Source organism: Stegastes partitus, unplaced genomic scaffold (genome assembly GCF_000690725.1).
Source record: "Stegastes partitus isolate 25-593 unplaced genomic scaffold, Stegastes_partitus-1.0.2 Scaffold1254, whole genome shotgun sequence".
NCBI lineage: Eukaryota > Metazoa > Chordata > Actinopteri > Pomacentridae > Stegastes > Stegastes partitus.
In genome coordinates this window covers 228,021-248,331 of record NW_007578985.1, presented here as the reverse complement: position 1 = coordinate 248,331, position 20,311 = coordinate 228,021, and the positions used below count along the sequence as shown (strand labels likewise).

The window sequence follows — 20,311 nt, the reverse complement described above, 5'->3', positions numbered from 1 at the left end:
ACCTACGGACAATTTAGAATCACCAATTAACCTCAACATGTTTTTGGATTCTGTGGGAGGAAGCTGGAGAACCCAGAGAGAACCCACGCTGCACGGGGAGAACATGGAGACTCCATACAGAAAGATCCCTGGTGTCCCCACCGGGGCGACTGTGCTAACCACTGAGCCACCTTGCAGCTCAATATTAATACGCTAAAGCATAAATAATTAGCATAGTAAAGTTCCACATATCACAAATAGTCGCCAAAGGCAACATAAACAGAAATACATGAGAAGTCAACATCTTGACTCGTAACAACATGTTCTTATGTTTTTTATGACTATTACTGTGTTGGCAGCTTTGTTCCAGGTTTCCATAAACCTGGAAATGATTGAATATAGAAATGTAAGACAAAGCCTTAACTTTGACCTCGCTGAAACTTTTTAACTTTTCTGTTCAAATGTCGCTTCTATTAGAACTAATAATTTCACTGCAGGATGTTTGAAACACTGAAAATGACCAAAACCAAAAGGAGAAAAACCTTCATGTCAACATCAACCAACCACGAAGCAGAAGTGAGATTCTGTTTTTATTGACAATATGACAGGATGACAAATTAAATACAAAGCTTGAACAGAGCATGGCAGCAGTCCTTCGGTCACACTGAAGAAAAACCTTTTTAAAAAAAACACCTGACGATGATGCAAATAAGTGGCGACGCCTGAAACACTCGTGATGGAGAAGTTAAGGGCTGAATGTTTTCATGTGAAACTGCTTTGACACAGTTTGTACTCTGAGACGTTAGCGGTTTAATTCACCTCACCGTGGCTGTAGAGACACTCGTTTAAAACAGGTTAAGAGTTACTGGGTTCATGTTTTCCACTCGCCTCAAAAACTCTCGTTTCTGATCGAAGAAGAAGAAAATCGAGACGAACACAAAGTTGAAACAGTTAAAACCGTCTGAGAATCACAACGTAGTTTGATTTGTCTCATGAAACTCCATCCGGGGTTTTAGATTTCTGTTTGTTTCCACAGCAGATTAAAAATAGTACACAGGCTAAATACTGACTTGAAATCACAGTTATGATTCTAAGTTTATATTTAGACTTTCAGATTTAACATTTTGATCCACTGAAGCCATAAATACAAAATTCAGAGTGTTGGACTCATAAATCTGAAATGAGTTACGTGTCTGACTTAAATCAAACTTATGAGATCTTAAATCAAAGATAAAAGACTAAATTATGATTAATTTGCAATTTTAAAAAAATAATAATTAAGTCATAAATAATTATTAAAAATTATAACTATGTTGATCAATTAAAAGAAAAATTGATTAAAAGTCAAAACTTTAACTCATGTGTTCAAATGATGGGATATGAAGTCATAAATAAAATAAATTATTTAAAACAGAAACACAATTATTGTCTGTTTATTCAGGATAAGAAAGGACCGAAATTATGTCTATTGTTATTATTTTATGTCTCTTATGACGTCTGTAGTTTTTTTTTTTTATTTTCCAGGCAGCTTCAGGTTTCCTAATGACAGAAACTCTGGTTTATGGATCAATGAAGAAAAACAGGTGTCCACATGTTTTCCGTGTAAAGATGATCAATGAGAACTCATAGCAGTCAGTGAACGCATCGTCACTCTGAGTTCTGACAGTGTTAATGTCTGTGAAGACTCTCAGTCATCCAGGTCGTGGTTATTCTGGTAGATTAATCGTAGTACTTGCTTGAGTTCCTCGAAGACGTTTCACCTCTCTGAATTCAGTCCTAAGGATAGGAAGATGAAACTACATTCACACTTAGCCACAAAAGACCCAAACGAACCCCTTTGTGGCAGTGGGGAGCGCTAACGACTCACATAACGAGGGGGGAAGAGCAACAAACCCCCAGTTGAAACTGAAACTCAGGTGTTAATGGCTCCTTTAGGATAGAAGTATGTGGAACTCGCAACTAGTCATTCAGAACTGATGAAGCCTCTTGGATGAAGGTGGAACGTCTTCAAGGAACTCAAGCAAGTCCAGTTGCTACGATTAAACTACCAGAGTAGACAGTTTTAATGGTTTTTCACCCTCAAGTTATCAGTTTTCACAAAGGAATCCTTTAACTATTTTAGACCATTTGGCTTCTTGCTGCTGATCAAAGCTTCATGTTTTATTTCACAGCTGCAAAACTTTCTCACAAGTTCCAGAAGGTTTCTTAAAAAATAAAAATCCTCTAAACCCCCAAACCTTGTGTTATTTCTCACCAAAATTACACAATCAACCCAAAACGGTAAAATCTGAATGAATCATTGTTTTTTTGGAACTTCCCATGAGTCCTTGAACTACTCACTTAATCAAATCTATGCTTAAAATTGTGCCACTACATCAAAAATCAGTTTTATCAACATGTCTCATTTATAAATTCAATAGAAATTAACCATTTGCTCTGATCAGATTCAGCACAAAGAAGAAAAATCTGCTCCTGGGTGCCACCGTGAAGCCATCAGTGACTCGGTTACGGGACAAAAATTCAGAGTTTTCGGCTGAACTGCAGGATGTGTAAAGCAGAGGGGAGATAAAGACGAATTAAAATGTTAAAGGTTTCGGTTTAAACAAGACCTTTCCTTCAACTCTGCCAAACTAGACTTTGCGATCAGTAACCTTCTGCATGTATGAGACGAAGCTGTGAAATAATAAATAAGAGTTTTAAAACCTTCAGAGTTCATTTTCTGCATTAATCTGCTGGGAAACAAAGATCTGTGGAAATCTAAAAGGAGTTTTGAGTCGGGTAACTCCAGCAGTCTCTGCCCACTTCCTGGTTTCCAGTTCAACTTCAGTCTGCATTAAAAGCGATTGTTGGATCAGTTTCACCAGAAGACGTAGTGTAACAAACTCAGTAGATATGACCTTTATGTTTTTGTTATTTTAGCAGATTTCTCCTCCAGAATGACTCGTAATGTCCGTCTGAATTCAAGTTTCCACTCAGGAGCTTCCCGTGAAAGTGACAGAAACGTTTTAATTTTTTCGAGCGTCTTCTGGTGAAACTGATCCCGTCAGTTAAAGTCAGTAAAACACAGATCACAGATTCAGGTTTTCCAACAGTTTCCCTTCATCGTTTTACGGTGCCGCTTTCCAGTAAATCTGTGTTTTATAAAGGCTTGTCTTTATTAATGGTCAATAAACCCTAGAGCCTGTTAAAACCTGATGCAACAAGTGTGTGTCCCTCAGGTCCCAACAGGCTCATGAACAGCTAAAGGTCATTAATAAGAACTGCTCGGTCACTGTATGTGGAAGTCTTTGGCTCACATTTAACAGCTGATTCTTGAATCAATTTAATAAGAAATAAAAAAAAGAGAGAGAGGGAAATGATCCCCAGTCAGTCAAGAAAGAAGTCATTGGCAAGCAGTCATTAAGTTGGCAAATATCTGTAAACCTGCTGCTGGTCATTGGTCACCCTGAACTGAATACTTTTAATTGAACAAAACGAGACATGTGAAGACGTCACCTTCAGCTCAGCGGCGTTTCTGATGTTAAAGAGCTGAAAGAAGTTGTGAGATGCTGAAGAATAATTCTGCAAATTAATAGATTTGTGGTTAGGTCTACTACATCTATGTTTTTACTGAGAGGTTGAAAACAAAAAACTTGTGCCCCGATGTCCACCGTCTCCCTGAATATTCATCATATCCATGTTCATGGGAAAAACAGCAGGTTGGAATAAATCTGAATTATCCTTCAACCCTCTGAACCCCAAATATTGCAGAAATGACACCGGAAAGTGTAGAAATATGAAAAATCGAGGCATTTTCAGTTGCACTTATCATGTGTGACGCACCGTTTTGTTGGATTTATCCTACACAAAAACACACTCGTGCCAAAATCTAAAAAAAAAAAAAAACAAAAACAAATAATTTTGCTAAGAAGCAACCAGTGACTAAAATTCAGGGACTTCTCGGCTGAACTGCAGGCAGTGTTTAGACAAAGCACAAGTACAAAAACAAATCAAACTAAGCCGTAAACTATCTGCATCACGTAGAGTCGACATTTTTTCCAGTGTTGACATTGCACAATAAATAATCAAAGAAATGCAATGTGGCGTTTTCCTTTTCTGTGATTTGTTGCATTATTAGTTTGTCATACTGTGCGTTAGACATTTTAAGTTCTCTCTACTTCTAGTCCTGGTTGTTCTGTTTCCACAGAGCTGCAGGACTTTCTGTTGCAGTGGAAAATGAGCCCACAGAGAGGAAACATGTGTAAAGAATCTGCTTGGAGTTCAGAAGGTCGACTTGCACCAAAACAACGCCTCTACAAACAAAATTTAACGCTGAGATTTTATGTCTTGCTCATAATGAAAACGTAAGAGGCAGTATTGTACCCAAAACGGTTTTCTGGTCCCTGCAGACTCCGTAATTGTAGTAAAACTAACTGACTTGCTCTGAAGTACACAAAGGAATTCAACACAGCAGCACAGAAACTAGTGCTTTGGACAAAAGTGTAAATGCTCTCAACAGCGCTCGACTCTTTCATGAAGCTTCTGAATTTCCAGGTTTTTTTTTGTTTGTTTTTAGAAAGATGACTATTCTACTTTCTATACTGAAGAATGTTCTTAATATTTTGTCCGGTCCATAACGTATGTGAAAAAACCTGGAAATTGAAGTGAGATGAAGGAGTAAGCGTGTGGATTCTCAGGTGACGTCTTCAGGTGTCTTGTCTCGTTTGTCCGACCGTCCAAAATTTGACAGATTTTGTTTCAGATTTTGTTTGTTTCAGTTTGTGAAATCGTAGCTCTGCTGCAGTTTTGACTGTTGGCAACCCGAAGTTCTTCTCATTTAAAGGTTAATGACTGAGATTAGAGGCGTCAGTTCATGAGTTTATTGACGATGAATAGACGTCGAGTCCTTCGTAAAGGCAGATTTATTCGACAGCGTTACCCGTGAGTTCCACCAGACTCCACGATTATTTCTTACAAATTTACAGACTGGAATCTGACACAAAACCAACCGTGACCTGCTGGATAAAAGCACTGGGGTTTGGCATTGAGCTCACTCTGTGTGTGTGTGTGTGTGTGTGTGTGTGTGTGTGTGTGTGTGTGTGTGTGTGTGTGTGTGTGAGAGAGAGACCTCCCCGCTGCAGACACACTGGACTCAGGGAGGTTAACGGAGTTACAGACAGTAATGATGATAACGATGAAGATGATGATGATGAAGAGTCTATAGGAGGACACAGTCTGAGTCCTTGTCTCTCCTCCTGGCTTGCTGTGACCCCTGACCTCTGACCTGGAAACGACAACAACAACACACCGTCACCACGACAACAGCAGAAGCAGAGCAGCTCGAGGCTGACGATGACAACAACAACAACAACAACAACAACACGTGTTTATTTTGAGAATCATTTGGACCCAGTTGTTTGTGAAAAACCACCTTCACGTCAGTTACTGTTTAAAATCTTGAAACTTTGTATGAATGTCTATTCATTATCTATACACCGTTTAATCCTCACTAGGGTCGTGGGGGGCTGGAGTCTATCCCAGCTGACTCAGGGTGAAGGCAGGGGACACCCTGGACAGGTCACCAGTCTATCACAGGGCTACACTTAGAGACAGACAACCAAGCACACTCACATTCACACCTACGGACAATTTAGAATCACCAATTAACCTCAACATGTTTTTGGACTGTGTGGGAGGAAGCTGGAGAACCCGGAGAGAACCCACGCTGCATGGGGAGAACATGCAAACTCCACACAGACAGATTCCAGTGCCCCCACCGGGACGCGAACCAGCGACCTTCTAGCTGCGAGGCAACAGTGCTTTGTATGAATGTATTTAATATTTAAAAAATATTTGGGGAACATTTTCTTTTTTCCTATTTTTGTACATTGTCAGGGCAGCAATTTCACTTCATTTTTGTTTCATTAATTATTTTCTGAGATCTTCCACATTGTAAGTCACTGGACGTTCAATAATTATAGATTTTAGATATTTAAGGAGACATTTTCTTAATTTCTTGACATTTTAGTCAGATTTTTCTGGTATTTTAAGTTTTTCAAACACTCACATTTTCTTTTCTGCCACTTTTTGGACATTTTGTAAACGTTGCTATTGTTATTAAGTTTGTTAGTCTCTGCTGTTCAGCTCATTTTCAGGGTGGAGCTGCAGGGTGTCACAATAATTCTGCTTCATTAAGAAGATCTTGATTCATTCAGCAGCTAAAGACTGTTGCAGGGTTTACAGATTTGAACTGTAGTCTCTGAGTTTTGTTGACTTAAGAGATGAAATTCTGATTCAATCAGAATCTGCTGAGTGGACTAGATAGTGGATTTAACCTCAACAGATGTTGGTGTCGGGGAGGTTCGGTGATGTTACCTGCTGTGCTGCCTGCATTGATCCCTGTTGCTGCTGTTGCTGCTGTTGCTGGAGTTGCTGCTGTTGCTGGTATTCCTCCTGCTGGAGCTGTCGGGCCAATTCCAGGTCACTGAGGGGTCCGGGGGCGCCGCCCTGCTGCTGCTGCAGGGAAACTGCCACCAGGTAGTCCTGACACCAACGACAAGCTCAATCAGTGACGTGTCAATTGATCGTTGCTCTCAGTTCATCAGCGTCTCCTGGCGGCCTCACCTGGTCGATCTGCCTCTGCTGCTCCTGAGCGCTGGGCGGCAGGTGGGAGGTGGGCGGGGCTCTCTGAGGAGGATGACACAGTCTGAAGTCGGAGTCGCAGAAGTTTCCGTCTCCCTCGACGTTATGAAGAGACTCCCAGACCAAACCCTCCTCCTGCAGGAAGCCCTGGTCCGTCACCAGCAGGTACAGGTGACCCTGAGAGAGAAAACTTTATTAACAACCAGTAAAGGTGACCGAGAGACAGAGAAAACTTCATTAACAGATTGTCCTTATGTCTGATCATGGTACTACAGTGTGTTTGTCTCCACCTTGTGTTTGATCATGGTACTGAAGTGGTTGTTTCTGAAGAACACGGAGATCTCTCCTTCTTTGGCCGTTGTGTTGAGCTCACACAGACCGTGATACGACAACTGAGTCGCTGTCGACTCCAGAAACTGCTCCGCCACCAGACCTGCACATCACACACACAGATACATGTAAATACACATGGTTCATATACACTTACATAAATGCATACTTTTAATATCAGTTACATGCGTTTAGACACATACATGCTGTTTGTGTGCGCTCATATAAATACGTACCGTTTCTATACGACATACTGTTAATATACATTCATATATATACTGTTATACAGCTGCTTTGATAAACACATACCGTTTAAACACATTCATATAAATACATCGCATAAGCACATGTCTATATAAATACATACCATTTGGTTTATGCTAAGTAAATACATATTTATATGCATTCATGGAACTGAATACTGTTCATATATAAATGCATAATGTTTACATATATTTAGACAAATACAGTACACACACTGTTCAGATGTTTCTATATTACAATAAATGTGTTCATATTAATACACACTGTGAGTACGTGTTTATATTAATGCTAGAGGTGGGACTTTAACGCGTTAATTACAGCATAAATAACGCGTTAAAGTCCCATCCCTAGTATATGTTAAAGCGTTACGATTAATTAATTACAACAAAAATAACGCGTTAAAAAAATGTACACATTTAATCGCAGTTTGCATCCAGACAACACGGAGCGTTTGTCAGCACCCGATTTCATGGCCACTGATCACAGTGATGCACAAGATGCTTCAGCGCTACGCTAACAACAACAAACATGGAGGAATCCGATGAGTGCATCGCATGGACTGATGGAGGCCAGGTTTCATTTTTAAAAAACTGCCTGATGGAAGCCTTGACAAGTGCGTGGTTTTGTGCAACTTGTGCAAAAAAGAATTAGCATCCCACCGAAGCACATCGAGCTGACGGTACCACCTGAATGCAAAGCATGTCGCAGCGAGCACAGAAACCACTGGAGCTGTTCGCGGTAGCAGTCCTGGATAGCGACAAATTTTAATGCGTTCTTTTCTTGTACTTAATTAATCGGACTTAATGTGTTAAAGTCCCACCCCTAATTAATACATACAGCTAATTCTAACATTCATATAAATACAGCTCATTTATGTTTATAGAAATGCATTATGTTGATACATGTTCATATAAAAATATACTGTTAATACATGCTTATATAAATACAGACTGTATACGCTTATATAAATATATACGTTTATGGAACTGCATACTGTTTATATGGACTCATAAATACTTTATATCAGTTTGAGTAAATACATACTGTTTATATGTTTACATGAGTTTATATAAATGCACACTGTTTATATGCATTTTTATAAATACAAACTGTTTCTTTAAGTTTACATGAATGCATACTGTTTTTATACGTTTCTCTAAATACATACTTTGAATACATTGATCAGCGCCGACATAAAAAAAAAAAACCTTGGCCATAACATTAATCATTACTCTGCAGTGTGTGCGTTTAGGTTCATGTTTATATGTACAAGTATGTGTGTGTTTTCATACCTTCACCGACTCGGCTGCTGTCTGCAGAGTGTTTATAGTCAATGATTTTCTCCACCAGCTGGTTGTAACTCAGTTTCCCCACAGCGGCCACCATCTCTGGACTCTGAACACACAATACATCATTTATCTTTGCATTGAAGCCGGAATACTGGAAGAACCGCAACAAAACACGACATGAACCCAAGAACACTTCACAAGTTCTAACTGCAGTGATGCTCAACAGTAACCTGGTGGTGCAAGCAGGTACTACAGCTAATCTACAACACGTCATCGCGTCTCCAGCTTTAACAGTATTAAATTATTAAATTGATGAATAGTCATTAACAATCCCTAGTTTAAACAGGGCAGACAGGAGTCAAATTAAAAATTTAAGCTGCAAATTATCTAAAGAAAAGAAAAATGTTGTTTGTTGATTGTTTTGTCTTCATGCTTGCCCTGTGTCCATTGAAGTGCAGAACTTTGTATTGTAGCCAAAAAACGAGCTCACAATGAGGAAAAAATGTGAAGGAAGGAACAAAACACCAAAGCGCTTGGTGTTCGGAGGGTTAACTAGCGCGTTACCTGAGGGTCGACCAGCCAGCCGTGGTACAGCGGGATGTCCAGCAGGTCGAACACGATGCACTCTGGCGTGTATTCAAAGTCGGTGACTCCAGTGAAGCGAACGTTGACGTCGAGGCCGGTGGAAAGCTTCGGGAGGACGGCCATGGCATCGCTCATGTTCTGCAAAACACAGCCAGCACATTTAGATTTAATATCAGCACTTAAACTGATCGATTCTCACGGCTTTTATTCAACAACTCCAAGTTTTAAAGACATACAAACATCTATGAAAACTGTTTTTTATCACGTGGGACCCGTAACCATTTAAAACGCTTTCTTTACAATCAGGAACCAGTTCTCATCATATCCAAGCTTACTGACAGAAAGAGTGAGTCGTTTCATATTTCTGTCTTTTTTAAGCACAATTTTTTTTTTCTTTTACATCCAGTGTGGTTTCCTCTGAGCGTCACTCGACTGGTTGAGGTTAGAATCAGGTCAGTGAGTGTCATCATAAAGACTGAACAGAAACCACACATTTGTGCTGGTGTGTGTTTATCGTTGGGTACCTGCTGGAAGTTGAGCTCCATGCCGTCGGTCTTCTCTCTGGGTGTAACAGACAACACACACTCTCCTGCAGAACAGACGGACACAAACAGCAGTCAGTAACATCGTCTGCTTCACTTAAAACAAACAAAAGAACACCTCAGGTCTGTTTGTTTTATTGAAGTTTGTTCAGGCTCACAGTCAAAATCTACATCAAGCATCTGGACTAAAACCAAAACAAAAGGTTTTCTGTTTGGTTCCAAGTGGACTCAAAAACAGATAAATACTGCCTGTGCCAATTTAATTCTAAATTACTGCAAACTGAATCTGTTGGGTTTTGGATTTCTGGCATCTCTTTACTACTTGTTCACATTTCAGAAACTATACGGTTGATCCATTTAAAGAGCAGCAAAAATTAATCTGCAACTACTGATAACTGAACGACTACTGAGGTCATTTCTTAAACATTTTGTTGTTTTGAGTTTCTCAAATTAAAGAAGATGCTTTTTTTTTTAGTCACATGTAAGAAAACTGAGTCTATGTTGGATTTTTAGTTGTTGGTTGAACAAAAACAAACATCTGGAGATGTCGCTTTTCTCCATGAGGAACAGTGACTTGTCTTGTGATATTTTACGGACAGAGTTTTTCCAGTTAAATGAAAAAAAGAAGATAAAAATAATAATCTGAGCCCAGGTGTGATCGTACCCAGGTGAGCCATCAGGTCCTCAGTAGTAACAACTTCAGTCTGAGCAGGAAGCTTCGCCTGAAAACACAAACAAACACACATAGTGAGTACAACATACAAGTCATGCTTTATTAAGCTAGGATTAACACACTTGGTAGTTTGAGAGGCATGTATTCTTTAAAAAAACAACAACATTTAAATCACCAAAAAGGCCAAATTTATCACAGCGGAAAGAAGTCCTTGAACTGCTCATCTGTGATGCGCCATTCTGTTGGAAAACGACCACAATTCAAGCTTAAAATTGTGATTTTTATTAAAATAACTGACAAAAACAAATGGATGAAAACAGATTCTAAAGATTCTGTGCTGCTCAACACAACACTGGGAGCTCACTGCATCAGAGACGGCATGGATTGTGTTTTCTGTGTTTCTGTGTTTCTTGCGTGCCTGCAGAGCAACTTTCCCACAGGAGACATTAAAATTAAGCTACACATCAGTGACACAGTTAGGGTGAACTGCAGGTTGTGTTAAACAAGTATGTTTAAAATGCAAAATATTACAGTTATTGGTCACCATTATCTTCAAGTGTTGGTAAAACCTGCGTGCACTTGGAAAAATATTGTACATGTTGATTCCAGGTTTTGTCAATTTTTGTAAACAGCTGTTATTTTCTTTTTCTTCATAATTTATAGCATTTTAACCATGTTATGCTGCACAGAAGACATTTCTGAATTCTCTCTCCTTCTAGCCATGGTTGTGATGTTTCCATAGAGGTGCAGGACTTTATGTTGCAGTGAAAAATGAGCCAACAGTAAGTAGAAATGTGACAGGAGCAAAAAACTGCTTGGCCTTATAACACTATATTCTTTTATGCAAACTTAATTTGTTATCAAATGAAGTCACATGTGGCCGTGAAACTGCCCGTCAGTCAGCTGTCCAATCACTTTCGACCCTGTGAAAATGAACCAGCTGTGTAAAAAATGTAATTTTGCAATATTTTAGTTAAACCCACTGAATTAAAGTCTGTACTTCAGTCACACCTGGATTGCTTCATTTCAGATCCACTGTGGTGGTGCATAAAGGCAAAACTATGGCTGTCACTGTCCTTAACATTTATATGACACATGTATGTGCATATATAAAGTTTATTATTATTAATGTGTGTTTTACCTTCCAGCGCAGGAAGAGTGTGTTCATGATGGCCAGCAGGGGGCAGGGTCCGTTCTCACTCTGCGTGATGATGGGAGTCTTCTTCTCCTTCCAGGTGATCCACTTCACCAGGTAATACGCCGGCATGGAGGGTCCGGGCTCTGGGGCGGCAGCAGCAGCAGCAGCAGCGGCAGCGGCGGCGGCGGCAGCTGGAGGAGCAGCAGCAGCAGAAGGAGGTGGTGGAGCAACTGCTGCAACAACAGCGCCCCCTGTGGACAGAAGGACAGTCGTACTGAGGAGCAGCTTAAACAGACATTTACGTTATGATCAGGAACAAACACAACCTGGTTTGACTCCTCAGTGTGTTGTTGTTGTCAACACTGAACACATCATGCAAACATTCACACTGTGAATTTCTGATGAATTTTAAAGAAAACATCTGCAGTCAGGACTTAAAGAACAGAAATCCAAACAGTGAAGCTGTTTAGATATTTATCAGTTCACTACAGGGCTCAAACCCAGAGTACTGACAGATTACTTCACCTGTCTGAAGTAACTATAAACAATTCTTGTTGGAAGGAAAATCTAACAAAATGAGAGATTTAAGACAACCACAAAGAAAACAAAACAAAGGAAAGGAGCCACAAAGTGACCCTGACACATCTGTTGAAAAAAAAAACAAGGAGAAAGATGATTAGTTTGCACTATTCTGTAACTATTTTGATTAAGGCTGTAGGATATATGGCTTCACCATCAACACTGCAAAAAGGTTGAATTTTTCCTGAGTAATCCACGAGAGAAGCCTCTCTGGTAGACTTTTATTTTTTATGATTTATGAGTTATTGAATCAGTGAGTTTAAAAAGCAACAATAAAAAAAACGCTATATTTGATTTTGTTGTTGTTTGGTGGACTTCATCAATTTACAGGTAAAAGGTTGGCTGTCACTGAGGAGAATTTAAGTTGCATCCCACAGCTGAACCCTGAACGCCTCACAGAGCTCAGTCTCACAGTAAACATCAGAAGACGCCTCACCAGCAGCTTCCAGCGCCTCGTCCTCCTTCAGACTGGGGACCTCGGTGGCCGGAGAGCCGCCCTCCACACCCAGAGCCGAGTAGGACGAGGACAGGCCGTCCTCCACGTCCAGGGAGTTTCCTGTGGCCGTGACCCCATCTGACAGCTCCAGACTGGGGATGGAAAACGACGCCGAGTTGGTGGACTCCCGCTGGTCGTCTGAGCCGCCTGCTGTCACCACCGAGGAGCTTTCCTCCAGGTCCAGGTCCAGACCTGCAACCAGACAACATGGAGGTCATAAAGGATCGTGCACATTCCCAGCTCTGCATTTTACTTCTGAGGTTCTGCTTGCATTTTTGGACAAATTTACAGATAACAGAGTCCTTGTGTACTGGTCGTTTATACAACTCAGCTACTGTTTTAGTCTCTTTAACATTCTGAACCAAAATCGGCAACTGGTTTAAAAGGCAGGCTATCTTTTTAAAACCGCCTTTATATCGAGGGAAAAAAAATTGTATTATAAAATTGCTTTCACATGTCTGTCACCATGAAATGCTGACAGTAGACATATTTTAAAAATTTAAGGGAGGAGAGCTTGTCTGGAAACTTGAAAAAAATATTTACCTTGTGCTAAGCAGAGATAAATAACATTTTTATTCACTCCAGTGTCCACATACAGTCGCCTACTGCAGAGGTGGGAAACGAGGGAAATATTTGGGTTTGCAAGGTCTAAATCTCAACATTTTAATTTGTTAGGTAAAAATATATTATAAATATTGCAGTGTTTTATCTCTAACATTTTATCTTGCTAGGAAAACTTGCAGCATTGATTTTTTTCCCCCCTCTTTTGGCTCAATCTTTTTTGCTTTAAATGTGTTAAATAAATACCAGTGACCTGACTGTACGTGACTCATGTGGACGTTTAAGGACATCTAAAAACTCTCAATGTATTCTTTCACCTTCAAAAGCGGTTATCACAGGAACAACCAAAAACTTTGGCAGCAACATGGTATTAATTTATTTTACCCATGCTGTGTATTTAATCCTTTATTGTGATATTTATAAACTGAATGAATACATAAAAACCCAACTAGGGACAAGAGTTGAAAATAAGTAATAGCTATAAACTCTGTGAGCAGCACATCTCCGTTCCATGTTAGGTACTATGTTAAACTGTATTGTAACTAGCAAAATCAGAATAAACTTACAAAGTAATTCATGCTTGACTGCTTTAACTGACAGCTCTTTTTTTTTTTTTAGAAAACCACGAGGTATATTGTATAACAATATGCTCCTTCATTGCTCTGTGATCGTGTTACTGTACTTTAATATTTTCTTGTGGCCACGTTTGGCGTGTTTTCAGACATTATTGGTCCCCATCAACTAAATTAATAAATTAAACATCTGCAACAAAGGCTGCAGCTTGTGGGTGGAAAATGTGGCGTCAGGTTGATGGGGAAGTAGCGGTAATACTTCAGGAAGCATTTCTACAGAAATTTGTTTTGGACCTCTGACCCTGAATAATTTAAACTTCTGCCACCAGAACTGAATACACAAAAACCACAAAAAGCATTATGTGTCCCCTCTAATATCTGTGCCACACTTTGTTCCTGCTGTTGTAAATGAAGTTCTCATGAATATTAGAAGCGATGACAGTGTTTTTGGTTCCTACTGTTTGTCACTCTTTCACCCTGCTGGCCTGCAGCCAATCATAACAAAGGCTGATTGAGGGCGTCTCCTGCTCCACATAGTCTCAGCTTCCTGAATGTTAACCAGCTGGAGCTCAGCTTTACTACGAACCAGAGACACACAAACACATCTTTCTACATGTGCAGCCACTTTATCGGTCTGTAATGTGCCTTGTAACATGTGCTGTCAGCAGTGTGGAGCCAGTTGTAATTAGCAGGAACACAACAACAACTAACAGCACTAAAGCAGTTTAAAGATTGTTTACATGCACAGCACCATTAATAATTCACAGATGTACTATGAATCATTTATGGATGATTTATGGGTCTGTCATAATTTACCAATAACAACTTTTAGGATGCCAGACTGCGGAACATTTTAGAATCAGAACCTCTTTATTGTCATTGTTCAAGAAAGCACAATGAAATTCGAGTTAGCAGCTCTCGTGGACAGTGCTTTAACATATGTTAATTTTGTGTGTCTTTGTTTTTTTGTGGTTGACATCAGCCTTTTAGTTGATTTCTGTCTTTCTCTGGTTCTTTTGTGTATTTTTGCAGTGGTTTTGTGTCTCTTGCTGGTCATTTTATTCCATCAGAGACACTCCTTCAGTCCTTTATCTTAAAGACCAACTATAAGATTAATATTTTTTCTTATTACTAGTAGAAATAATATTTTTTAAAACCAATTCCTCAGAACATAAATGAATTCAAAAATGTGCCACTCTTGCTCTGATGTAGCTACTTACATATATATATATAACAAACACAAAACAATGTTGCTGTTCTGTTTAAATGAAGTCTCTTGAACCAGTATTGAAGTCAAATGTTTCGGTTGTAATGTGGGTCTGTGTGTTTCTGTTCAGTAACACTACAGTTACAGTTTTGACTAGAACATCCTATTTTGAACATTCAGGAATCAAAAAAGTGGGGATGTGTTATGTTGTTGTCGTATAGTTCAAAACAAATGTTAGTCAAAAACTAGTCAATAACAATCGCTTTCTAATGAGTCGTCAGTGTGCAGGTTTAAAGACTGTGTTTGGTGCAGATGACCTGAAGCGATCATTAACTGTCTGCAAAATGAATTCAAGAAAATTGTGTTAATGATTCACAGCTGGGGAAAGAATGTTTAAACCATCAATAAATGCACCCATCTCTGCTTGCTAAGCTGTTGTAAATGTAAATATACATGACACCTTATCATACAGCTGGTCTGGCCTCTCACCTGGATCTCCTCCTCTGTCCGGCCCTCCTTCAGTCTTAATGTGTCTGAGCAGAGCTGACAGAGCTTCTTCTTCTGTGGTGACGGCAGTAAGTGTCCCGTTTTCAGACGACAGACTTAGTGACGACTCCGGCGGCGTGGGTGTGGCCTCCTCTTCCTCCCCCTCTTCGTCTTCTTTCTTCTGAATTTTAGCAGGAAGGGGTCGGTGGGCGCCGCCGTTGCTGCTTGGTGCTCCGAGGTCAGACCCCTCTGTCGTCATGGTTACAATCAGTTCTTTGGAGAAACTTTCCGTGCTGACGGTCGGCTCATCTTTGCTGCGTTCGATCAGCAGGTCAGTGGCAGCTGATTGCTCTGAGCTGGACTCCGCCATGATGAGCTGATCGCTGGACACTAACAAAAAAAACGAGGTTCCGCGGTTTGACAGGACGAACACAGGCTCCTTATGTACACAAACAAGATGTGTAGAAAAAAAACAAATCAAGAAACTGAGGCCTTCATTAGGGAAACACGTCCCCAGCGTCAGGCCGTGTGGTCAAAAGGCTAATTTAAGATGGTGGCGAGGCAGAGGAGGTGGCAGGCAGCAGCTCCAACATGGCCGCCGGGACACTTAGGAGACAGTTACTTATCTGTCAGCGTGTCCACCACCTGCTGAAGGTTTCACAAAAAAAACTCTATCTGAGACTGAACATGACGCACAGCTTCCAGGGGGGATCACGTCCTCGTCATGAATTAAAAAAATAATTAAAGGCAGGAAATATCAAGAAAAACACGAAGTCCGTCTGCTCGGCCCAAGATGGCGTCTTCGCTGGCAGAGCTGCAGGGACGGAAGATTTAGGTCCTGTCAGACCTGAAGAGAGAAACAAGAAGAATAGATCAGCACAGATGTCTTTGTGGCTAGTTTGCATCTCTTTCTGGTCATTTAGGGGCTGTTTTTTCCATGCAAAAATGTTGATGGGACAATATTCCTTTTGCTATTGATGAAGTGTCTATCACAGGTACATACTGTTATTGTCCTTGATTGATGTAAACCAAACTTTTTCCTCTTTGTAGCGGTGTTTAAAAGACACTTTTGGAGTCACACTACTAAATAAAATATTAGTCCTTGTTGTTGTTTTTTTTTTTTTGTTTATTTCTACCCTGTTGGCGTTTCTATGTTAAATCTACAGTTTTGCAATTTACTCAGTAATCATTTGTTTACATTTAAAACTGTACTGCATCATGTGATGGCAAACAGTTTGTCAAAATAAATTAAACTGTTATTTTGTCAGGAAATTAACCACTGGCTATTAACTGACTAATCGGTAAAATATTTGATAGATGACTCAATATAAAAAATACACTCAACAAAAACATTTACAAATGATCTTATGATTGCTGAATGAATGATTCTTAAAAATCTGTTGCTCTGGTTAGAAAAGGATTAAGTTTAGTCAGCTGTGCACAAACTGTTTTTGAACTGGTAACTGATGACAAATTCTCAACCACAGAGTAAATCCACACTTGAGTCAGCTGTGTCTTTAAAGGACAATGACCAGAGAGTGTGACCAGCACACAAACAGTCCTTTGACCAGTGACTATGAAAGCGCCCCTTTAAATGCAGCTTTATTCAAATGACACGATGCCACAGATGATAAGAGAAAAACAGGAACAGGCTGTTGGCTGCTGGATGTGAGTTAGGACCATAACAAGGCACTCGACCATTTGTCTTGAAGGAAATCGTTTCAGACAGCATGGCAGGACAGACAAGCTGCCACATGGCCACAGACCATGTGTCGCCACCGGAGCCCATTATCATCATATCCAGCTCTTCCATCTTAAGAAATCATCTGCAATTGTCTACAGAGACTGTAAATGAAGTTGTTGGTGTTCACAAGCAAAGAATATCTGCCCAAACTGTGAAAGGAGCTGGTCTGTGATCACAACGCCCACACCTGGGCCTCGATCTAATGGCATAACAGTGTTGTAATTGGCTCCAGTAGGTGCTCATATTTTTGGACACTCGCAAGTTGGAGGACAGTCCTTTTCACTGATTGAGTAATTTTCAGCTGTAAAGAGAAGATGGCAGATGTTGTATTTGGTGCCATACGGGGGAACACAACATGGATGTCAGCATCGTACTAAGAGAAGACATTTCAGGTGGAGAAGTGATGGTATGAGCAGGGATAAAACAAGGACAAAGAACACGCCTGAACTTCATAGGTGGCAAAGCCCAATGATAGAGATGAAATCCTCAAAGCAATGGTTGTTTCATTCATTTGCCTCCATCACTTGACATCCAAACAAGACAACACTTGTCATCATAACACATGAGTATGCACTGCCCTCCAATAGCAGCTGAAAATGTTCTAGTCCTGCCACGACCTGCAGACTCTCAAGACATGTAATTCATCCAACATCTGTGGAACACTCAGGATTTATGTGTCCACAATAACACCCTGTCACCTCCAATGTCTACCAACTTCACCAAGTCGTTGCATTGACAACCTCATTCATTTTGTGCATCGTGAATATGTGACACTATGCAATGCAAATGTTGGACTACAGACTTGTGATTTCTTGTCTATGACTCCACTGTCCACCTGCCCAAGCACATTTCCGTTGTCCTTGTTTGTTTTATGATGTCCGTTCTGCTGTAAAAAGCTGTGCTTTATAATGACAAATAGAATTATTCTCTAAAGTTAAAAAGACTGAAGAGAAATAAATAAAATATGACATGCTGCATTTATAGCTGTTTGTGGCAGACCTGTTTCACAGACTGTACGAAGTGAGGAGGAACGGTGTGTTTCGGTAACCAGCACTGAGGACAGTCATCAGTCAGCCAAACAAGTGCTTAAGTTTCCCATAATGCTCCTCAGTGAGATAAGAAAGCAGAGAAGCAGCTCAGCACAGTGTCACTCTGACTAAACAGGTTTCACAGTTAAAACTTAACACTGGGAGTGTGTGTACTCTCTGCTGACAGCGTTAGCCTGACAGCCGTCCTTCACAACAACCGTCACCTCAGCAGAAACCTGACAGAAACCCTGGAACCAGCAGCCCGATGCCGCCTCAGCAATAAGCAGCTTTCTGCTGTGACACAACAACTCCCCCGAGCTAGCCAACCTGACGCTAGCTCTACGAGCTAACTTAGCCAAGTTAGCTTTGTTCCGGAAAGAGTCAAACTTCCTCGCGGGAGCCGGTTCCCTATATACGACACTAAGCCCCGCATTCACACCTGGACAGACAGTCGGTTTAACGAGACGCAGCTTACCAACAGCAGGTGCGGGTGTGTGCTGTGCGCTGACGTTGGCTGGTGGACGGGCATGATGCTAGCTGTTTACATTCCTCTCCGCCAGGCTCATAGGCCCCGCCCACCGCCGCCCGTACGTCACATCCGCTCAACTTTAAAAGCCTGCGTTAGCCTTTAGCCACACGGCTAGCTCCGAACTTTTTTTTTGTCTAGTGACAACACTTTTGTGAGACAGCACCGACGCTTTGGGCACTCACAGTGCAAAACACGAATAAAACCAAAATAAACCGAACAAAGAAACAGAGCTGACAGGCTGCATTAACGTAGTTAAGTGTTCGTTACAAGGTTGTGTTAGCGGCAGCTAGCAAGAACACTATACAGCTATGACAAAGCAAAACTCCATTCACAAATAGAGCAATTTAGAAACAAATACGTTACTTGCTGAAACACACTGGGCTGAGAAGGTTACTTTTCACCTTGTCGAGGTCGCTGGGAGACGCTGCCAATTTCGGCAAGAAGTAATGTCCCATTAACACGTATTTTTTTTAAAATTACATCTAGTTTTGTGAGCTTTGGTCGGCTCGTAGTTGGCTTTCTGTTGCCTAACAAAGTTAAAGACGAAAAAGTTAATGTCTTAAAATGGGTCGAACTGAAAAACGGAATAGTAACAATCCCAGTTTGCCCATTAATCAAGGTAATATCACCGATAAGTAAATCAATGGGTTTTGGCGTCAATTTCTTAACATGGTCATTATTAATTTATTTACTACCTTCATCCCACAGCTTCTAGCAGGAGACTTCACAACACTGTCCGCTCTCAGGTGCAGCTTCATTAAGTCGGACAAAGTTTACCTTTGCGCTCCGCCGACCCAGTCCGGTGTGTTGGATTTGAGTACGACGGTAGCTGTGAGAGGCGGGGTTCTCATTCCTGTCGTTAAAGTCACATTGCTGTTTACAAAACTCCGCTCGCACGGTTAACGAAGGATTTCAAAACGAACCGAAATTTGCTGAATGAGGTTGACCAAAGAAAATTAATGTTTTTTTTTTTTGTTTCTTTTGTTTGTTTTTAACTACATCAATGTCAGATTTTAAAGTCATCCTTATTATCCCCTAGGGGCAATTTGTCGTGCAGTCAGCAGTTCACCACACCACACATTTAAAAATAAAATAAAATAAAAATAGATACCAACTAACTAACTAACTAACTAAATAAATAAATAAATAAGAAACAACATAATATTAGATGACTGATGACACTCTGGAAAATGAATACAATATTGTTTGCGTCATTTGTGCTCATCTCTCATAGATGTTTATTGTCTTGGTGTTCATTTGCAGCTCTTTGTCACTATTTTGTGTGTCTCTCTAGTTACTTTACATTTGTTTGTGTTTGTTTTGTGTCTCTTATTTTGCACCTCTTTGCATCATCTTTTTTTTGTCTCTGTGGTCAATTTGAGTCTCTTGCTGTTGTGTGTTTTTTTTTTTTTTGTTGTGCATGTCTATATTTTCTGTCTCTGTGTGGACTTCTTGCATCTCCTTTTTTGCTGTTTTGTGTCTTGTGTGCTTTTTGTATGACTTTGTGTCTCCAAGTCTGTTTAGCATCTCTTGTACTAATTTTGCATCTGTCTGTGATTGTTTTACATTTCTTTCTCATCATTTTCTGTCTCTCAAGATAGTTTTTAATATCTTTGGGGTTTCTTTTTGCAGATGTTTTTTCTCTCTTTGTGTCATTCTGTGTTGCTATGTGTCTCAGTGTGGTTGTT

The 20,311-nt window shown here is 40.3% G+C and overlaps 1 protein-coding gene across 2 annotated transcripts; it reads right to left on the bottom strand.

The window, feature by feature from the left end:
- Window positions 1-550: 550 nt before the first annotated feature.
- On the bottom strand, window positions 551-19,397 carry mindy1 (MINDY lysine 48 deubiquitinase 1). Of its 2 annotated transcripts, none has more exons than XM_008297861.1 (12): window positions 19,319-19,397; window positions 15,326-16,169; window positions 12,437-12,688; window positions 11,425-11,672; window positions 10,275-10,332; window positions 9,593-9,657; window positions 9,048-9,206; window positions 8,487-8,589; window positions 6,891-7,033; window positions 6,583-6,777; window positions 6,334-6,501; window positions 551-5,242 (listed from the first exon to the last, which is right to left on the bottom strand). In XM_008297861.1, exons 2-12 carry the CDS (start codon window positions 15,690-15,692, stop codon window positions 5,177-5,179), a joined length of 1,824 nt encoding a protein of 607 aa, XP_008296083.1. In that variant the 5' UTR covers window positions 15,693-16,169; window positions 19,319-19,397; the 3' UTR covers window positions 551-5,176. The 2 variants fall into 2 exon arrangements, with proteins under 2 accessions (XP_008296083.1, XP_008296082.1); XM_008297860.1 differs by lacking the exon at window positions 19,319-19,397 and adding an exon at window positions 18,570-18,659.
- Between the last annotated feature and the right edge of the window lie 914 nt (window positions 19,398-20,311).